The 19,077-nt window shown below is 36.0% G+C and overlaps 2 protein-coding genes and 2 long non-coding RNA genes across 5 annotated transcripts; 2 read left to right on the top strand and 2 right to left on the bottom strand.

Moving 5' to 3' along the window:
* Positions 1-6,525: 6,525 nt before the first annotated feature.
* LOC131539519 (uncharacterized) lies at positions 6,526-8,224 on the bottom strand. The gene is made up of 2 exons (XM_058774153.1): positions 7,819-8,224; positions 6,526-7,357 (listed from the first exon to the last, which is right to left on the bottom strand). The coding sequence occupies exons 1-2, from the start codon at positions 7,994-7,996 to the stop codon at positions 6,933-6,935; spliced, it is 603 nt and encodes a 200-aa protein (XP_058630136.1). The 5' UTR covers positions 7,997-8,224; the 3' UTR covers positions 6,526-6,932.
* A 6,031-nt stretch (positions 8,225-14,255) lies between these two features.
* LOC131539531 (uncharacterized) lies at positions 14,256-14,685 on the top strand. The gene is made up of 3 exons (XR_009270899.1): positions 14,256-14,323; positions 14,449-14,525; positions 14,635-14,685. It is a non-coding gene; the product is annotated as an uncharacterized LOC131539531 (long non-coding RNA).
* Positions 14,686-15,059: 374 nt separating this feature from the next.
* On the top strand, positions 15,060-16,560 carry LOC131539518 (uncharacterized). The gene is made up of 6 exons (XM_058774152.1): positions 15,060-15,169; positions 15,258-15,418; positions 15,521-15,618; positions 15,822-15,969; positions 16,064-16,190; positions 16,289-16,560. Exons 3-6 carry the CDS (start codon positions 15,539-15,541, stop codon positions 16,558-16,560), a joined length of 627 nt encoding a protein of 208 aa, XP_058630135.1. The 5' UTR covers positions 15,060-15,169; positions 15,258-15,418; positions 15,521-15,538.
* LOC131539528 (uncharacterized) lies at positions 15,615-17,524 on the bottom strand. 2 transcript variants are annotated; one of them, XR_009270896.1, is made up of 3 exons: positions 17,489-17,524; positions 17,141-17,417; positions 15,615-17,039 (listed from the first exon to the last, which is right to left on the bottom strand). It is a non-coding gene; the product is annotated as an uncharacterized LOC131539528 (long non-coding RNA). The 2 variants fall into 2 exon arrangements; XR_009270895.1 differs by having other exon boundaries at positions 17,141-17,514.
* Positions 17,525-19,077: the final 1,553 nt, after the last annotated feature.

The following is a 19,077-nucleotide window of genomic DNA, read 5'->3' as shown; positions in this document are numbered from 1 at the left end:
CCCTTCTATGTACTATTTCTAACCCATTCAAACTCATCTATCTCTCTATCTGAGATCTATCTCACACACACACACACACACACAGACACGCCTCACACACACAGACACACAGACACGCCGCACACACACAGACACACAGACACGCCGCACACACACAAACAAACAAATAAACAAACATAGACCTTTCAATCATAAGACCTGTTTTTCCTGTTTACACCTGTGTCCTTTGGGGGCAATATGACCCCAAAATTGAAAGAGTAATTGTAAAACATTTATAAATTTTTAATCATACATATAATATATATTTTTTGTTTGTTTGTTTACTTCTCATCTATACATTAATGCTGTGTTTTGGGAGATATGAAGTACTTTTGTACCTGTTTACCACAAAAATCCTCAGCTACACCATTAGCTTGCATGTGAAATATTACATTTTTATGAATAAATCTCTTAAATGATGATCTAAATTTAATTTAAACTGTTTCTGGATATTGATCTAGGTGTTAGGTGTACAATACTGCCATCTGGTGGTTAGAGAAAAACTTGTAGAAATCACAGATTTTGAAAGAATAGTGTAATGACCATATATATCCAGCAGAGGCCCATAGAGAGCCATTCATTTTTCTGGAAGTGGTCAGCTGCTCCTCTCACATCTTTTATGATATATATTTTGTAATTATATATTGAAACATTATAAAATACATTAAAAACAGTATTTTTCCCAAAGGTTAGAATTTGTTTTTGTTTGTTTGATGTATTTTGAAGTGCTCACTTTTGCAATAATGCCACAAAAAACTTTTTTTTTTTTTTACATAAATGTAAATAAAATCAAAACGAAGAAAAAAAAAAAAAAAACTAAACTAAACAACAACTGCAATAAGCAGATATGAATGGCGGGTATGTGTGTAAGAGAGTGTGTGTGTACGTACGTGAGTGAGTATGCTCGTTCCACATTGCATTTGTGCTCTAGTATCAGGCTTTGATTTTGTTGTGTGGACATTTTCAGATTTATGCAGAATTATTGATTTTATTTGCCAATTTCTATAAAAATGCTCTTTGTTGCAGTCACACGTGTGTGTGCGCGTCTTTTCTACATTGCATTTGTGATCTAGTACCAGGCCTTCATTTCTGTGTGAAAATTTTCAGAATTATGCTGGATTTATTATTATTTTTTGACAAATTAAAAAATTATGTGTTCAGATGAGCCCAGACCTTGCCAGCTCCAACTGTCAAAATACAAATCTAAACACACTGAAGCCCATTAGACTCAATCAGACTTCCCTTCTATATACTATTTCTAACCCAATCAAACTCATCTATCTAATGTTTCTTATCTATCTATCTATCTATCTATCTGTCTGTCTATATACACAATATTTGTTATAAAATGATCAAGAAAGACAAAATCAAGTGTATAATTGAAAGAGTAATTGTAAAAAATTTATAATTTTTTAATCATACAAATAATATATATATATATATATATTTTTTGTTTACTTCTCGTGTATTAATGCTGTGTTTTGGGAGATATGAAGTACTTTTGTACCTGTTTACCACAAAAATCCTCAACTACACCATTAGCTTGCATGTCAAATATTACATTTTTATGAATAAATCTCTTAAATGATGATCTAAATGTAATTTAAACTTTCTGGATATTGATCTAGGTGTTAGGTGTACAATACTGCCATCTGGTGGTTAGAGAAAAACTTGTAGAAATCACAGTTTTTGAAAGAATAGTGTAATGACCATATATATCCAGCAGAGGCCCATAGAGAGCCATTCATTTTTCTGGGGTCAACTCCTCCTCTCACAACTTTTATGATATATATTTGGTAATTATATATTTAAACATTATAAAATACACAACTTTTATGATACATATTTTGTAATTATATATTTAAACATTATAAAATACATTAAAAACAGTATAAGTGCTCGCTTTTGCAATAATGCCACATAAATTTGCAGAAATGCCACACAAGTTGTCACTAAAACTTGATTGCAGGTACGTATTTATTTCAATCTAAAAATAAAATATTTTTGTTTGTTTTGACATAAATGTAAATAAAATCAAAACGAAGAAAAAAAAAAAAACTAAACTAAAAACAACAACTGCAATAAGCAGATATGAATGGCGGGTATGTGTGTAAGAGAGTGTGTGTGTACGTACGTGAGTGAGTATGCTCGTTCCACATTGCATTTGTGCTCTAGTATCAGGCTTTAATTTTGTTGTGTGGACATTTTCAGATTTATGCAGAATTTATTGATTTTATTTGCCAATTTCTATAAAAATGCTCTTTGTTGCAGTCACACGTGTGTGTGCGCGCGTCTTTTCTACATTGCATTTGTGATCTAGTACCAGGCCTTTATTTCTGTCTGAAAATTTTAAGACCTATGCTGGATTTATTATTATTTTTTGACAAATTTAAAATATAATATTGACCCCAAAGACCATATTAGTAAAAAAAAAAAAAAAATACATACCTTCAGAACCGAATTAAGCCCTTTTTTTTTTTTAAATGTGAATACAGATAGAAAATGTTGAAAAGTCACAATATCTTATTCCACTGAGATGAAGGGAAACATTTTTTAACTAAAGAAAGTTGATTGAGGTCTTACTGACCCTGATACTATTTCTAATCCATTCAAACTCATCTATCTAATGTTTCTTATCTATCTATCTATAATCTGACGTCATCTATCTATCTATCTAAAGTCTATCTGTCTTTCTGTCTATCTATCTATAATGTGACTCTATCTATCTATCTATCTATAATCTGACTCTATCTATCTATCTATCTATCTATCTATCTATATGTCAAACTTTAAGCTTTTAAAACTACTTTAAACTTCAAACTATTTCAGACTGAAACCCATCAAACTTAAAACTTTTAACATTTTTCAAACTTAAACTTTTTAAACTTCTTAAACTTTTTTAAAACTTTTCAAACTTTTCAAACTTTCTGGTCCGTCTTTCTCAAGCCAACTTAAAGTTTGTCTCGACGAACTTTCCTATCTAGTTAGTGGTGCTTGCCAAAGGCAAGGCATCACTATTGTTATCTTGCATACTTATTATTATTCTGCTTCTTCTTCTGGACAAAAATTTCAATTCGCTACTCCTCCTGCACCGTTTGTCACAGACCCATGAAAGAGGTGTCTAATCGACCGGCTCATTGAGGAGATGTGGGCTATATCTTTTCTAAGCGATCGGACCTATGATGTTCACACAGCGGACGAAAAAGCGGGCAAAAAATCCCATTGACTTACAATGGTGGAATGTTCGTGAATTTGAATCTCAACTGTCACTTTCTCACACACACACACGCAGGCCCTTAGAGCCCCTTCTCTCTCTCTCTCTGTAACTCACACACACACACAAGCAGGCCCTTAGAGCCCCTTCTCTCTCTCTCTCTCTGTAACTCACACATACTCATTTGACTTTTCTTTTAAGTAACCAATAAGTAATGACCTATGACCTTCATAGCCACACCCTAGCAACCACTTACAGCACCCTAGCAACCACCCCATAGACCTCCATTGAAAACAGATCAAAAGGGATATCTTTGGATAAAAGTGTCATATAAACATGCAGGTTTTGCTCTTTTGACTCGTGATCGCAAACAGGACTTTCCTCATGCATGCTACACATGCTAGCAGTGAATAGCTACATGCTAATAGTGATTAGCTAAGTGTTAAATCAGACTAAGAACATATGAATGACTCTATAAATCTACATAGTAATGATGTGTGACAACTACCAACCGCTTAGCAATACGCTTAGTAACCTCCCAGTTATAGAGGTGTGCTGTATGTTTTATAAGTAATTGAGTGTACGATGTTCGTCTGGTGGATGAAAAAATTTGGGCGAAAAAGTCCCATAGACTTAACATTGGCACAAAATTAGTGAGATTATATCTTTGGATGAGGAGGTCACAGAGACTTAGGGGAGGGCTCTTTTGACTCGATCTATCAAGCAGCCAATAAGTACTGACATGACAACTACATAGCTATGCCCTAGCAACCACTTACAGCACCCTAGAAACCGTAAAAGGACATTAACAAACAATTATTCAGGACCAAAACCTTGTAGAAACATGGGGTTGGGCTCTGTTGATTCAGACTGTCAAATAGTCTTTAAATATCATCCCATAAATTGTATATCCACACCATAGCAACCATTTAGAGTACCTTAGCAACCGAACAAACACATGAATAAGCAATTTTTCAGCACCAGAAATTGGTATAGATATGGGGATGGCTTCTTTTGTTTCGGCTGAAAAACCAGTCTGTAAGAATTACCATGGCGACTGTGCAGCTACACCCTAGCAACCATATAGAGCACCCTAGTGACCAAATAGCAACATAAAGAAGCCATATCTCAGCTCCATAACATCATACAGACATGGGAGTTGGCTCTCTACAGTCATGCTAAAGGCTCTACTGACAGCCTAGTGCCGGGTTTTGCCACCGCAAGCACCACTCACATTTTCTTCAGGAAATGTACATTCTAGTTAAGTTGGCTTGAGAAAGCCAACTTACTGAAATGCTATTTAAACTTCTTATTATTCTTCTGAGACTAAAATTTACAACTCTACAACTCATAAATGCATTTACACAGGAATTAAAATTGCGGGAAACATATACCTTTTAAAATAACTACAATTTTAAAATTAGTTTTAACAAAAACAGATACTATAAAATTGCATAACAAATATAAAAAAGAACAAATATTATAAAACACGAAATAAATAAAAACATGACATTTTAAAATGTAACGACATTAAATTTAAATTTCCTGCGCGTGCTACAGTGTATCGTGCGCTGGACAGTTTGTCACAATGTTAGCTTCTGTGGTATTGACAGTCATTTTCTTTTTCTTAACAAAATTGTTCCAACTGGAAAAAACACTTAAAAGAAATTATGAATTACTGCATCGGGAACATCGCCGCACGATTAAAAGAGGCCGAAATCTGTTTCAAAGAGCCAGAAAGTCACTCAGGCGCAGACACAACAAACGAAAATTGATTCTAGCGTTAGCTTTCCAGGGGAGACAGCAGATGTCTCCAGACCGTCGTGTGTGGGTGAAATGTCGTCCGCAAGGAGATGTTTTTTGGAATGTAACGGTACACAATTACAGTGATACTGATTGGGTTAAGCATTTTAGAATGAGTCGAGAGACTTTTATGTCCTTGGCTAATGAACTCAAACCAGCTCTACAAAAGCAGGTTACAAACTGGCGAAAGCCAATTGATTACAGACGACGACTTGCCGCTGTGATTTGGTGGTTTGCTACACCCTGTGAGTACAGGACTGTGGCTGAATTGTTCGGCATCGGCGAGGCGACATTGTGTAAACTCATTCGTGAAGTTTGCCGTGGAATTCAGCGATTAATGCTCAGAAAATACATTCGTCTTCCATACGGCCCTGAACTTGAACACGCATTATCTGGTTTTGCCAGTCGGGGGATGCCTTTTTGCGTGGGTGCTATTGACGGTACACACATCCCAATCATATCACCGAGAGAAAACCCCGCATACTATCATAATCGCAAAGGCTGGCATTCAGTAATCCTACAAGGCGTAGTAGATCACAAAATGTGGCAAGTATCTATACAGACAGTTTTATTTCCTTTTGTTAATTAATTATTTAGGCAACTAATCACAATTTGCTGCGTTTAGTTTCACAGATGTTTACGTTGGGTGGCCTGGAAGGACACATGATGCTAGGGTACTGGCAAATTCTGATATTTATTGTCTTGCTGAGCATCGACAGGGTGGTTATCTTTATGCAAGAGAGGTGAGAGAAGTGCTTGTAAAATAGTCTGTGACCATTTTGGAACTATAGGCTAGAATGGAGCACACATTATCTGTCTTAATTATTTGCTAGAATGATTTATATTTAATATTCATGTTTCAAAGCCCATAAATGTTCTTTCCTGTAATTCATCTACCGGTATACTGTAATAGTCAAACAACATCTTTGAACATTGAACCATCCATTAAATACTATATTATTTTTTATTTATTTGTTTGCTTTAGCACTCAGGGCACATTAATGGCTTGGAGATTCCTCTATATATAATCGGTGACCCGGCCTATCCCTTGAAAAAATGGCTGATCAAAGCATTCCCTAACAGTGTTACACTCAGCCAAGAAAAGCGACACTTCAACCATCGGTTGAGCTCGGCAAGGATAGTTGTGGAGAATGCATTTGGACGCCTTAAAGGAAGGTGGAGATGCTTACTGAAGAGAAATGACATTAACATTGACACTGTGTCAGATGTAGTGCTGGCCTGCTGCGTTCTGCATAATTTCTGTGAATTCCACCGTGAGCAATACCTGGACAACTGGGCATGTCCCCAAGAATGCGTGGAAAGACCTGTTGTTGACAACAGGGATGACAGTGCATCTGCTGTTTCCATTCGTGATGCCTTGCTGACCATTGTTTGCAGGAACTAGTTGCTGTATTAATGTAAACTGTAAAACTTTAAGTTTGCAACAAAAATTGTAAACGTGGCATTAATGAATTCAGCGAAAATGTTTTTAATGTAATTGTTACATTTGTTTTGTTCTGTTACTTTTTTTAATATAAAACAGATTAATACAGACAACTACAATAGAACAGAAGTCTGAACAATTGAACAAATAGGCTACTACAAGTATGGGGTTTTAGTCACAGAACAATAAATAATACAGAAAAATAATTACAACATTCTATAAATACATAAATAATTTTAAAACTATTAAATAAATAATATAATTAATAATAAATAAATTCATTCAAACATTCATTTGTTGATGAACAGTACTCATTTTTTTTCATGCTTTAACATTTCAGGCTTCAGAACTTAGTTATACTGGATTAAAAATTGAAATGAGAATATGCATAAATCAAGTCAATGCATTACAAGCCTAGTCACCATCAAGGTTTTATAAGTAGGTCATCACCCTTTCATAAGGCTCCTCCTCATCACTATAACTGTGTGGCACCGTGGATGGTGCAGCATCTCGTGAGGCAACATGAACTGATGATGTTCCAGACCTCCATTGGTGAGTAAAGGGCTGACGGACAGTTGACTGGGCACCATGTGGAGGAAATATACTTGCTAAGATGTTGCCAAACTGACTAACAGCATCCTGTTGCATTGCCCGCATCTCCCTGGTCATTTCCAACACTGTTTGTCTGTGCTGAAGTTCTGCCTCCTTCTCCCACTCCCTCTGCATTTGCAGTAGTTGCTCCTCTCTGGCAAAGAACTTTTCCTCGGACTCGTTGAGGTGATTTAGGAATGCAGCACTCATTGCCTTAGACATTTTTCTTTTTTTCGCAGGGGGATGGCTTGTCATTTCTGGTGTACCTGTAGATGAGAAGAAACAAATTAGGACGTTAGGATTTGACTAAACATCACATGCATAATAAATTATCTTTTTGATTTGAAACACCTTCAGAATCAGGGCTGTTTATATAATTAATAATGGGGTTCATCAAAAGAAAGCACATGGAAATTTACTCAGCATTCATACATTAATGTATTGAGCTAATGTAATTCAGTGGAAACAACTGAGAATTTCTAATTTTCCCCGATTTGTGTTTATTTGTCCAGTTGTAAATAAATAGGCTACAATTATATATGAATACACATTAGAATAATTTACTTTAGGCCTGCATCGCGCAGATATAGGCTACATGTGAATATGAACTTCTTGGAGTGACAGTGAAAGAAAATAGTAGCCTATAATTGTAGTCATTTTAAAACTATCCATTTATGATATATTGCAATGTTCATCTGTAATAAGAGACTAAAATCGGAAAACTTACTCCTTGTTGGCGGACTTATGTCGTCTTCATCTCCATCTTCGGTGGCGCTGTCAGTTGGAGATTGCGCTCTTTCCTCTGTCTGTGTCAAGCATCCAACAGCATTTACCGGCAAAGCACAGGGACGATGTCCCCAGATATTATCACACAGATCATAATAAGCGAATGACTTGGCAGTCATGCCACTCGTGTTGTTGTGGTCTTTTGTTTTTAGGTAAACACTTTTAAGACTTTTGAGCTTAGCCGTACCTGCTTCTTATCTCTCTGCACACCGCAAAGTCGAAGCCTCTCAGCAATAGTACAGTATACATTGCTGTCTCTTACAGTTCCGTCAATTTGCCGGGTAATTTCCTCCTCTGCTCTTATTAAAAGAAGCTCCCTTACTTCTTTGTCGGACCAGTTGTTTCCCCTATTAGTAGACATTTTTTTTTTAAATTAATGTTAGCTAAAACAAATGGAGCTAGCGGTGTTTTTGGCTCGAACAGACAGGCGTCCTTTGGGTTGTCATGACAACGACGCTGTTTAGAGCGGCACTGTTTCGCGTTTCATTTTCACTGAATCAAAACAGCATTGCGTCGTCTTTGATACTAGGGACTGAGGTGGGTCAGACCCGGCGTATTTTAGGTCTGCTTTTATGCGGCATTGCGTCTTTACACTGAATTCTGAGCAGACACAGACCCGCTTTAGAGCAGCCTTAAATCGGCTGTGTAAAGATGCCTTAAGTCTGACATTTAATTTTACAGCGATCAGTTACTCCACATTTACAAGATGGCTCATTGGACCTCTTCTCATAATTTTAAGTAAGTATTCAGAGACTCAGCCTTATGGGTAAAGTAGCCTAGCATTTCTTTACGTATGACTGGAGCTCAAACCTGGCTTATGTCACCCTACATCTTTTTCTTTCATATCTGTACTACCATGTTAAAATAAGGACCTAAAATAAAAAAAAATAAAAACTTTTTTTTTAAGTCTGAAAAGACCACGCTAATGTGATGTTTCTCTCAGGAGTCAGGTTTGATCTTTGTCTCTCTTTTCTAACTTTTTCTATTGGCTGCGCTCTGATTGCGGATATGTTTCTTCTTTCCTTTCATTTCACGGTAACACTTTACAATATGGGTGCACAAATATGCATTAAATACTGCTTAACTAAAGCACAGATAATCATGAGTTAAAGTATAACTCATGATGAACTAAACCAATGATTACTGCATCAGCAACAAATGAACATTCTATATGATTCATAGAATAAGTAATCAATAAATTGTTATTAGTTACATGTGTCATAAAGTATTAATTCCCTAATGACATTATATTAACTAACAGTGTAAATTCATATGTTAATTACCACATTGGGTCGAAGCCATGCCTTTCAACTTCCAGTTGTCTGCTTCAATTAATCATTAGCTAATGATTTGCATGAGTATCATTATGTCATGACGGTAACACTTTAGAATAGGGAACACTTATTCACTATTAACTACGACTTTTCCTCAATAAATTCCTAATTGGCTGCCTATTAATAGTAAGTAAGGTAGTTGTTAAGTTTAGGTATTGGGTAGGATTAGGGATGTAGAATAAGGTCATGTAGAATGAGGCATTAATAATTACTACTAATAAATGGCTTATATTGTAGTAATATGCATGCTTATAAGCAACTAGTTGAGAGACCCTAAAATAAAGTGTTACCATTATGACTTTACTTGTTGAGGCAATAGAACTATTAACTGATTGTTAAGTAATATGTCATTGTGGTTATAGATTTTGAATTAGTCATGTGCCTCAACAAGTAAAGTCACAACATAATGATACCCATGCAAATCATTAGCTAATGATTAATTAAAGCAGACAACTGGATAATAACAATTTATTGATTACTTAATCTATGAATCATATAGAATGTTCATTTGTTGCTGATGCAGTAATTATTAATAAATGGTTGTTCTTCATGAGTTATACATTAACTCATGACTATCTGTGCATTGGTTAAGCATGAATTAATAGTGTCACCATATTGTAAATTTTATCCATATCTCTGCTATGTGCTCTGTTTCGTTTGTACTATTTTCGTTTTAAATAATTTTCTTCTGTCTGCTTATGCTAGACATGTGGCCTGTCCTGTTGTATCAAGATCCTATTTGTGTCCTCCTACATTGGAGGCTTACTATTTGATTTTGCTCCGTCTTGTTCTCTGCCCAGTTTTACCTGTGCCTGCCACCCATCATTCTCTGTCCCCTGACTGTCTGCATGGTTTTGACTTGTGCCTGGCGACTGGTTTCTGCGCTTGCCCTTTCCCACTGGATTTGTTTATCTTTATTGGACTGTCTACCGACCTTCTCGTCTGCTCTCCCCTGTCCGCCGTGTTCTCCAGTCCCGAGTCGGCCTCATCAGCTGGTGACCTGATGACTGTTTCAGCTGCTTTTCTTTTGTTCAACAAATGTTCTCAAATGCTCTTTTTATGCTTTTTTATTTGTAGTCTGTTATATTTGAGCTTAATATAATTAATATACTCTATATTAATGGGCTTTTTTTCTTCAAATGTATGTTTTGGTAGTGTAATTATATGTATGCAATGTTTTAATAAAGTTGGATTATATGAACTTGTATGGCATTTTTCCTCTTTAAAGTTTCATAGCTGGTTTTACATTAAAAATGACAATTAATGATTAACAGTATTTAAAAAAGTGTTACATATTCATCTTGTGTATGATTATTAAGAGATTGACCACAAAAAAATAAATACATAAAAAAATAAGACGCAGAAAAGGTAATATAATATTTATAATCTGGCATAAAAATAAATGTGGTCGGAACGTCGTCTCGAAGTTGCTGAATGTCGCGCAACAACGTTGCTACATACCTTTCGCGTCTTACAATTCAACGTTGCTACAATGTCGCGAGCACGTAGACGGCAACGTTGCCACAGTAAAAATAGAACGTGGCAGCGACGTTGCCACAACGTAAATGTGTTTGTTGGGTTAATCCCTTGTAGCTCCAAACGAACACAGTTTCCACTCGGTCTTTCATAAACTTCATGAAATAAATTTTCCAATCAAAAATGTCTTTTGCTTCTGAAGGAAACACTTCTAATTAGTGGATAACACACCATATGTGTTAAACTAGGCCTCCTCTCTGCAATCGCGTAATGCCAACCGATTTAACAGTTTCTGTTTACATCAAGCTTTGCTTATAGTCTCGATACCGCATTTCTGATAAATATCGCTGTTTTTAAATCAGGTATTTCTACTTGATTAATCAATTTCTTTCTTTTAATCGGAGAGACCTGAAAAGCCTCCGTTAACTTCTGTTCCAACAAAGCAAGAGAGAGCACACCCTAACCGCGTGCGAATTCCAAAAAAAAAAAAAAGGCACTATCCAACATTCTCACTCGTGATTGGTCAATCCTTCAATATACAAAATACTCTTATTGGCCGTTTCAGAGCTCATGAAAATAACTACTCCCAGCTCAGTTGATTGCTGGTAACCTGGGTTACATGTACACACATACATTACAGTACTTACCCTGAGCATGTATGTCAAACTGTGTGTGTGTGTGTGTGTGTGAGAGAGAGAGAGAACACATTTCAGCTTATGTTTCTTTTTTTCTGTTGTAAATGTTTGTTGCACATTTTGATGCCTGATGACAGGTAAAGGACTCCCACATAAAGCACTGTCATGATAATAGCGTTCCACCCAGAGCCAAACTGTTTCTAGTTTTGGTTTTGTTCAAACCCACCATGGAAAACACCTGAATTTGAATTTGGGGAAGCCACAGTGTTTTATATGGGAGCCCCTACCCCTGTATTTTTTATCCTTTTTTAAATATGTAAAACAATTTATTTTATTTGGATGAAATTGTCTGTCTTTTATCAGATTCACCAACTGTTATAACATCTCTAGTACTTTCCTTTCAGGAAGCCAAAGCTAAGTTAAAGCTTCTGGTTAAAGCAGTTGGAGAGGTTTTTTTTTTTTTTTTTGTCTGCATCAATAATACTTTAGCATGAATTTGGCTATAATCCCCAACATCAGCTCTCACGATCTTTTCACAGGCAAGTGATTTCGTAGAGGAATCTTAAAATGGAAAAAAAGGGGTTACATACAGTATTCATCGGATCTTTCTCTTCCAACTTACACTTCATGTGCGCACGCATCCATGTTGCTTAGTAACGAACTATGGAATAAAATCACTGTCAAAAATAATCGTACGTAATTCAAAACAGTTGTGTGTAATTTTAATATACTCGTGCGTAATTTAAAACTATTGTATGTAATTCTGTTTTTTGTCAGAGTTGGATTCCAAAATCTACGGCCACGACAGTTTACAGATACGAGATTTTGTGTGTTTGTTAGAGTACAACTCTAAAATGTATGACTATGACAGTTTACAGACACAACACTTGTTTTCACAACAGCTCCGTTACACGCACGACATGCGAATTACGAGCACGAAGTGCGGTGTGCGAAACGACTGTCAAAAATACGTCATCAAGGTCACAGGCATCACTATCGAGGGAAGATGAATAGATTCAACGAAGTGCGCATGCGCCCCATCACCGTTTTAAACCACTGGCGCCAAAATGGCGGATCAGCAGCCAAGCGCTCACTCGTCGTCTCAGGTAAGTTTTTCTTCTTCTTCAAATTCGGACATGTTTAAGGGTTAGTTATCACTAATAGCAGAGAGGAGTAATATTACAGAGAAAGTATAACTATAGTAGGTATGATTAGCTCTCAGAGTACATGTAGGTGCTTAAAGAATACAGTTGTTTAGGAGGTCACTGCAGCCTGTACGCGCGATGAGATAGGCCTACATAAAATAATTAGCACTTTTAAGTGTTGACTTACTAACAGCTGTGTACATGCACTGTAATACACAGGTCATGTAATATAAGTGTTCACTGTTTAAGTGTTGAAGTCATATTTCATTGTTCATCAGGTTCCATTAGGTGACATCTTGCACACAGCCCAGAATCTGGTGTCGATGTTGACCAACACCTTAAGTGTTGGACAACAGAAAGTGGGGAACCAGTCCAATATCAGTGGACAGTCAGCACAAGAAAGAAGGTCCAAGTCAAATGGGCAGTCAGTTCAGCAGGAAATGGCTAGGTGTGAGATTCAATGTAATTGTTGTTTTAATGAACTTGTGTGTGTGTGTGTGTCTACTGGTAGAATAAACAACTAAGCTAACTAAGCATGTGCAGTATGAGTATCATCACTCTAGCTCATTTCTGATCGGAGGAATAAGTCATGTTGCAACTGTCCCCGCTCTCCCCTACTGGTGGAATATACAGTTTGTACAGTATAAAAAAAACATTAAACATAAACATAAGTGTGCATGTGAGTGTTCTCAATGTTCTGAACTGACTCAAAATAAAAATGAAATCCTTTTTTTAGGTCATTTCCCCGGATTTTTCAGAAAGGAAGTAAGGGGTAAAAAACGTTTTGGACCATATAAACGGCCAGAGAAAAGCTTTTTGGTGGTTTTTTTCCTCCTTGACCAACAATATGAGAAAACGCCCAAAGGAGAGACAGAATTACAACTTACACTTGCAGGACTTGGGAGAAGATCATTAACTATAACCGAAAACATGACTCATTCAGAGGTAAGATCGATAATGTCATTTTTCTTGTTTTTTTGTGTTGGGTGAATTTCCTTACTCTGTTTTACTCTGCCTTTGATAATTAAGCTATCAGAGGTGCTTGTTAATGCATATCCAAAACTGGCAAAAATCTGCGGAGGATGGTTGCTGCACAAGTGCTCAGGTATGTAGGATTGTTTTGAATTTTTTTTTCCTAACCTCTTAAAACTTATGTGAATTAAAATCATACGTGTTTATAGATATTGGATGGATTTTATCTGTTAAAGATTTTAGTGGATTGTCTATTTATATTCTATTATATATTTTTTATTGTAGGTGGAGGAGGGCAACGGAAACTGACTGTCATCCCTCCTGACCCTGATGGGTATAATGGACAGCAATTAAAAACCGTGAGCAGCAATGGAAAGAGCACAATGTATGTAGTTCCTCTGCAAGAGCAAATTGACACAACTCCATTACCACCTGATGCAAGGGAATTTGAAAAAATGCCCAAAGCCCAGTGTACACTCTGCAGCCAAATGGTTCCTCTTCAGTGCCTTCCAGTACACATAAAACACTGTAAGATGGAACATGTGGATCTGTGTATCTCAAGTGATGATGTAAGTCTAAGATGTTTATTTTAGTCACCAATGAGCTCTAAAAACAAGGTTGATGAGATTCTGTTTTATTTCCAGTCGATGGAGAAGTCCCCAGACTCCCCACAAGAAGATAATTCAAGATCTATTGACACTTGGAAAGAGGCGTGTTGTTTTTTTGTTTTTGTTCCAAATGTCTTGGACATACTGATCTTTTGTTTATATTTCATAAGCTCTGAAAACACAATTTCTATGTGATTTTTGTGGTTTCAGGAATTGGAAAAGTTACCAGATATTGAAAGCTGTGATTCAAATATAAATGAAGTCTGGACAGAGAAGGTTAGAAGGATGTTTATTGATTTATTTATGTATTAAAAAATATGAACTTTCAGTTTATGGTATATGCATGGTTCCTAAACAATTGTTTGTGCATAATTTAACTCAGTATTTTAATGTCACATCAGACTGCTGAGTGTCCACTGTGTAAGAAAACATTTGACAGTGATGTTATTGAGATACACGCAGCCAACTGCGGATTACGGTAAATTACTAAATAGAGTTTAGAGTCACTTATCTAATATTAATCATTTAAATGTTTCCTATCCAGCAATTTTAAATATTAAAGCATTTTTATTTTTGTCTGTGTGCAGAACTGCAGAATATGATAATAACTTCAGTGACCCAATAAATACACTTCAAAGGTAAAAATGGTATATTAAGAAAGTGTTTGTTTCTCTTTGCTGGTACATTTCATGTTTCATTTCTGTTTTTCTATTACAAAGTTCTGGGGAGATTTTGAATTGGATCAGCAGTAAAGTTGATCAAACCAACACCTTTTCCATCTGCGTTTCTCGGAATGACATCTACAACAGAGGAATGCAGCAGTGGCAGCGCCAGAAGAAATCGTCACCGAAGGCAGATTAAAGGTTACCTTTTTGGCGAAGCAGGGGTCGACTCTGGTGCTCTTAGCAAGGAGTTCTTAACAGGTATAACTAATTTAGTTAATTATGAACTGTTTTATATTTTAAAGCAGACATTTTGTCAGATCAGATTTTAAATAGGTTGTATTTGTTGTTGTCTAGAAATGATTGCAGAGATTGAAACAAGACTTTTTATCGCTGGTGTAGATAAAAAAGGGAAAAATCCAGTCTATTGTCTCAACAGCTTGGATCGTAACTACTTCAGGTATGCAAGATTTGATCAGTTAACACTTTTCACATTGATAAACATTTTTGATTGATTTAAGGTTTTGTTTTATCCACTGTGGTATTAGAAGTGCAGGAGAAATTATGGCTGTCAGTCTAGCACAAGGAGGACCACCGCCGGTTTTTTTGCGAGAGGTGTTTCCAATATCTTCACTCTGGAGATTATGACGGTATACAGGTGACTACCAGTGATGTCACAGATTTGGAATTCTCCCTGCTCATTGAGAAGGTAAAATATTAACCAGATATGCAAGTTATATATAGTAATGATTTAAGAGTTAAAGCAAATAAGGGATGCCGATAAGACCGTATTCTATTTCTCTGAATTTAGGTTAACTCAACAGATGACATGAGTGAGCTTACAGATGAGATTTTAAGCTGTGGATACACTGGAAAATTGTCTGCTGACATGAAAAGCAACATCATCAGGTGCACTATACTTTTTATTCTCGGAGGAGTACAAAATTTTTTAACTTTACCTGCGTTGGTAATCTTATGAAATGTAGTACAGTAAATAAAAAGCATAATGTTTATAACATAGTACATCAAAATTGAGTTACTCTGTATATATTTTTTTTATATTGTTTGTTTTAAACAAATATTTATTGATGAAATTATTACATTGCCTCTAGAGCCATTGTTTTACACTCCACTATGAGAGTTGTTCCAATGCTTGATCAGCTGCGAAAAGGCCTGCAGCTCTATGATCTCCAGAAAGTCATGGAAATGCATCCAGACCTGTGTCTACCACTGTTTGTCCCAGGGGAAAAAGATGACAAGGTAAACCATTGTGGTTCTTATGGTGTTTTTATAATGAGGACATGTTAAATGTGACAGGCATATAGAAATGCTAACACTATCTCTTTTATTTAAGGTGGATGCAGGCTTCATTCTGGAGAATTGCCACCCTGTCTTTAGTGACAAAGGTTCTGTGAAATACACCAAAGAAGTAAATGTAATGAACTTTTTCCAGGATTTCCTACAGGAAGTTGAGGATCGTGGTATGTATTATCATAATGGCACAACATAATTAATAAAAATTCTGTTAATCTTGTTTTCATTCCACTGCAAGTCCCCCCCTCACCCCTCTGTTTTTAAGAAGGTGAAGCTGAACAAATGACTGCTGGTAAAGTTATGCAGTGGATGACAGGCCAGAGACATAAGCCTATTCTTCCCAGTGACCAGAAGGATTTTAACATCACTGTGAAGTTCAATCACGACTGTGACACAAATCATACTGTGTGTTTTCCTACTGTAAGCGCATGTACTCGCACGATTACGTTTCCTACAGCTCACCTGAAAACACTGAATGAATTTAAAAACATAATGGAAATAGCTATGAAATATGGGGAGTCATTTGATAATGTTTAAATGTATTTGATGGGGTAAGCATGTTTGCTTTCAGCTTATCTTTGAGTCACCGTTTATTGTCATAAGTAAAACTGTTCCTTTGACAATATTTGTTGAAAGAATTTTCATGTTAAAGAAACCATACAAAATGATTAACTGTTCTGAATTTGCATTTACAAATTAGTTTTCATACAATTCATTCATTGTGCTGCTTTGTTACAGTTGCAATTTTCAAAATATATACACAATTTGCAAAATAAATATTTACAATGGTCTCACACAGGTGTTTGTGTATTTTAAAGACTTACAAAATATTGAACCAAAGATATATAAATATCTCTGCCATAATAGTCAGATGTTGCAAGTGGATTAAAGATGGATTTTACTGTTTCCATCAGAGCAGGATTGAGTGGGCACTCAATTTCTGGAACATGAACTCCAACATCATCTTCTGTCACACAATCAAACGTCTCCCAGTCTGTTCCAAACAGTTCCAAATTCTTAAATTAAATAAAAACAAATTACTTCATGCATGCATCATGCAAAAGCACAATTTGATAGTATGACTAAAGGCATAGAAAATCAATAAAAAAAAACAAACCTGAAAATTCTCTTCGTCACCAGATGAGTTGTGCATGTGTCCCATTATCCACATCTGGTTAGGGGTGAGCCCACTTTCAGACCGTAACGGATGATTGTCCCAGCCTTCAGAAAAAGTGTGGAGGTTGCGCTTCAGACGTGGGAGGAACACATAATGTGCACAAAACACATGAAGGGAATCTGACAAGTCCAACAAGCCATCTTCTTCAAGGCTGTGAAGTATTTCATAATACAGCTGAGTTACGCTGACCCAGACGTCTCGCCACAGGCGTTCGATTCTAGAGAATACAAAATGTATCAATTAAAAATGATAAATTAAACTAGTGTGACATCCTAATTGGTTTATTACCTCTGATTATGTACGCTTTTCCCGGCAATGAAGCTCTCTCTTCCGGTCCAGAAATGTTATACTGTTCCATTTTTATAATTTTTTTCTAAATATGTAGGTTTTTCTATTATTTTTTGGTGATTTTTATTATATTTACCTTTTATTCTGGAATTTTATTTTTAGAAAATATAGTAAGCAGTTTTTCTACACTTTCACCAAAAAAAAAAAAAAGAGACAATTTCAGTCCTGTTTTATCAAAAACCAACAGATGGCCATGGAATTGAGTCACTGAGTGTCTCTGATGCCATCTGGTGGGGGAAATGTCAAAATTGCATTTCATGGTTACAGCCACCAGAGTTTATGGTTGTTTATGGATTCAAATATATATTGAAACATTAAAAAACAATAATAATCTAACTGAATTGTAACCTAAACACGTGTATATTCATACAATTTCATCAATATAAAATAAATATATATTTTAAAAAATATAACTGATATAAACTCATTGGTCTCTCAAATGTAACTGTTAAGTCCAAAAAAAAAAAAGGAAAAATGAGTCATATCCCAGCAGAAACATGAAACATTATAATATGTTCTATTGGAATGTGTGTGAGTGTTTTCTGCATTGGGGATATTCTGTAGTCTCAGCTCTTCATTTGGGTATAAATCTTTACTGGATTGTCTCAGATTTTGTACATCAAAAAAAAAAAAAAAAAAAGCGTTTTTCTCGTAAATTCCATTCATTCCTATGTGGGTCAAAATGACCCTCGAGGGACCCATTTAAACTCCATGAATCCACTCAGTTTTTTGTGTGTGTGTGTATTCCCGGTGCAAGTGTTACAAAAGTAAAGAAATCTTGGACTGGTACGATCAACACACGATTTTTATAATTTTTTGGAAAATCAGTTTTGGGTCAAAATGACCTGAGGGACGGATGAGGGTTTAACTAAATGCAAGGAAGCGAGGAGCAGAAAAACAATTTTCTCCTACCTTGAAGGCCAGCCATGTTTTTGCACAGACTGGAGAAAGAATGATAAGGCAGTGCTTGAACGGTTGTTTGTTGCTGGTTCCAAGTACATGATCTATACCAAAAAAATAAATGTAATACATTAAATCATTCAATACATTCAAACATAGACAGATAGTCAGATTATAGATAGACAGATTCCACTGGGTTGGAAATAAATGCATTTACCTTTCGTGAGAACCCATCTATCCCACCAAATATGATGATGTTGTACCTTCAAAGTAAAACCATGTTAAACATAATATTGCATAACATTACACTTTCGTAGGTAAACTATAAGACAATACCTTATGAGCTTGTGATTCGTGTCGATATGGACTAAGGACAATGGACTTTGAACAAAATATGACCTCCTGACAATACACCCCAGCTGTGTCATCCTTTCCAAAATTCCAGGGGCATCCACTCTGTGCATGGATTCTTTTATGCGGTTCCATTGAACTCTATGTCCGTCTGCTTGCAGGCAGCCTTTTATCATCCTATATCCAGCATTTGGTAGTCTTCGTTTGACGGCCAGAATGGCATTATCCAATTCATTGTCAGATATGGTGCTATACGTAGTTTTTACAGATAAACCCAA

This window comes from Onychostoma macrolepis, chromosome 04 (assembly GCF_012432095.1).
Source record: "Onychostoma macrolepis isolate SWU-2019 chromosome 04, ASM1243209v1, whole genome shotgun sequence".
NCBI lineage: Eukaryota > Metazoa > Chordata > Actinopteri > Cypriniformes > Cyprinidae > Onychostoma > Onychostoma macrolepis.
This window is presented reverse-complemented; position numbering and strand designations above follow the sequence as displayed.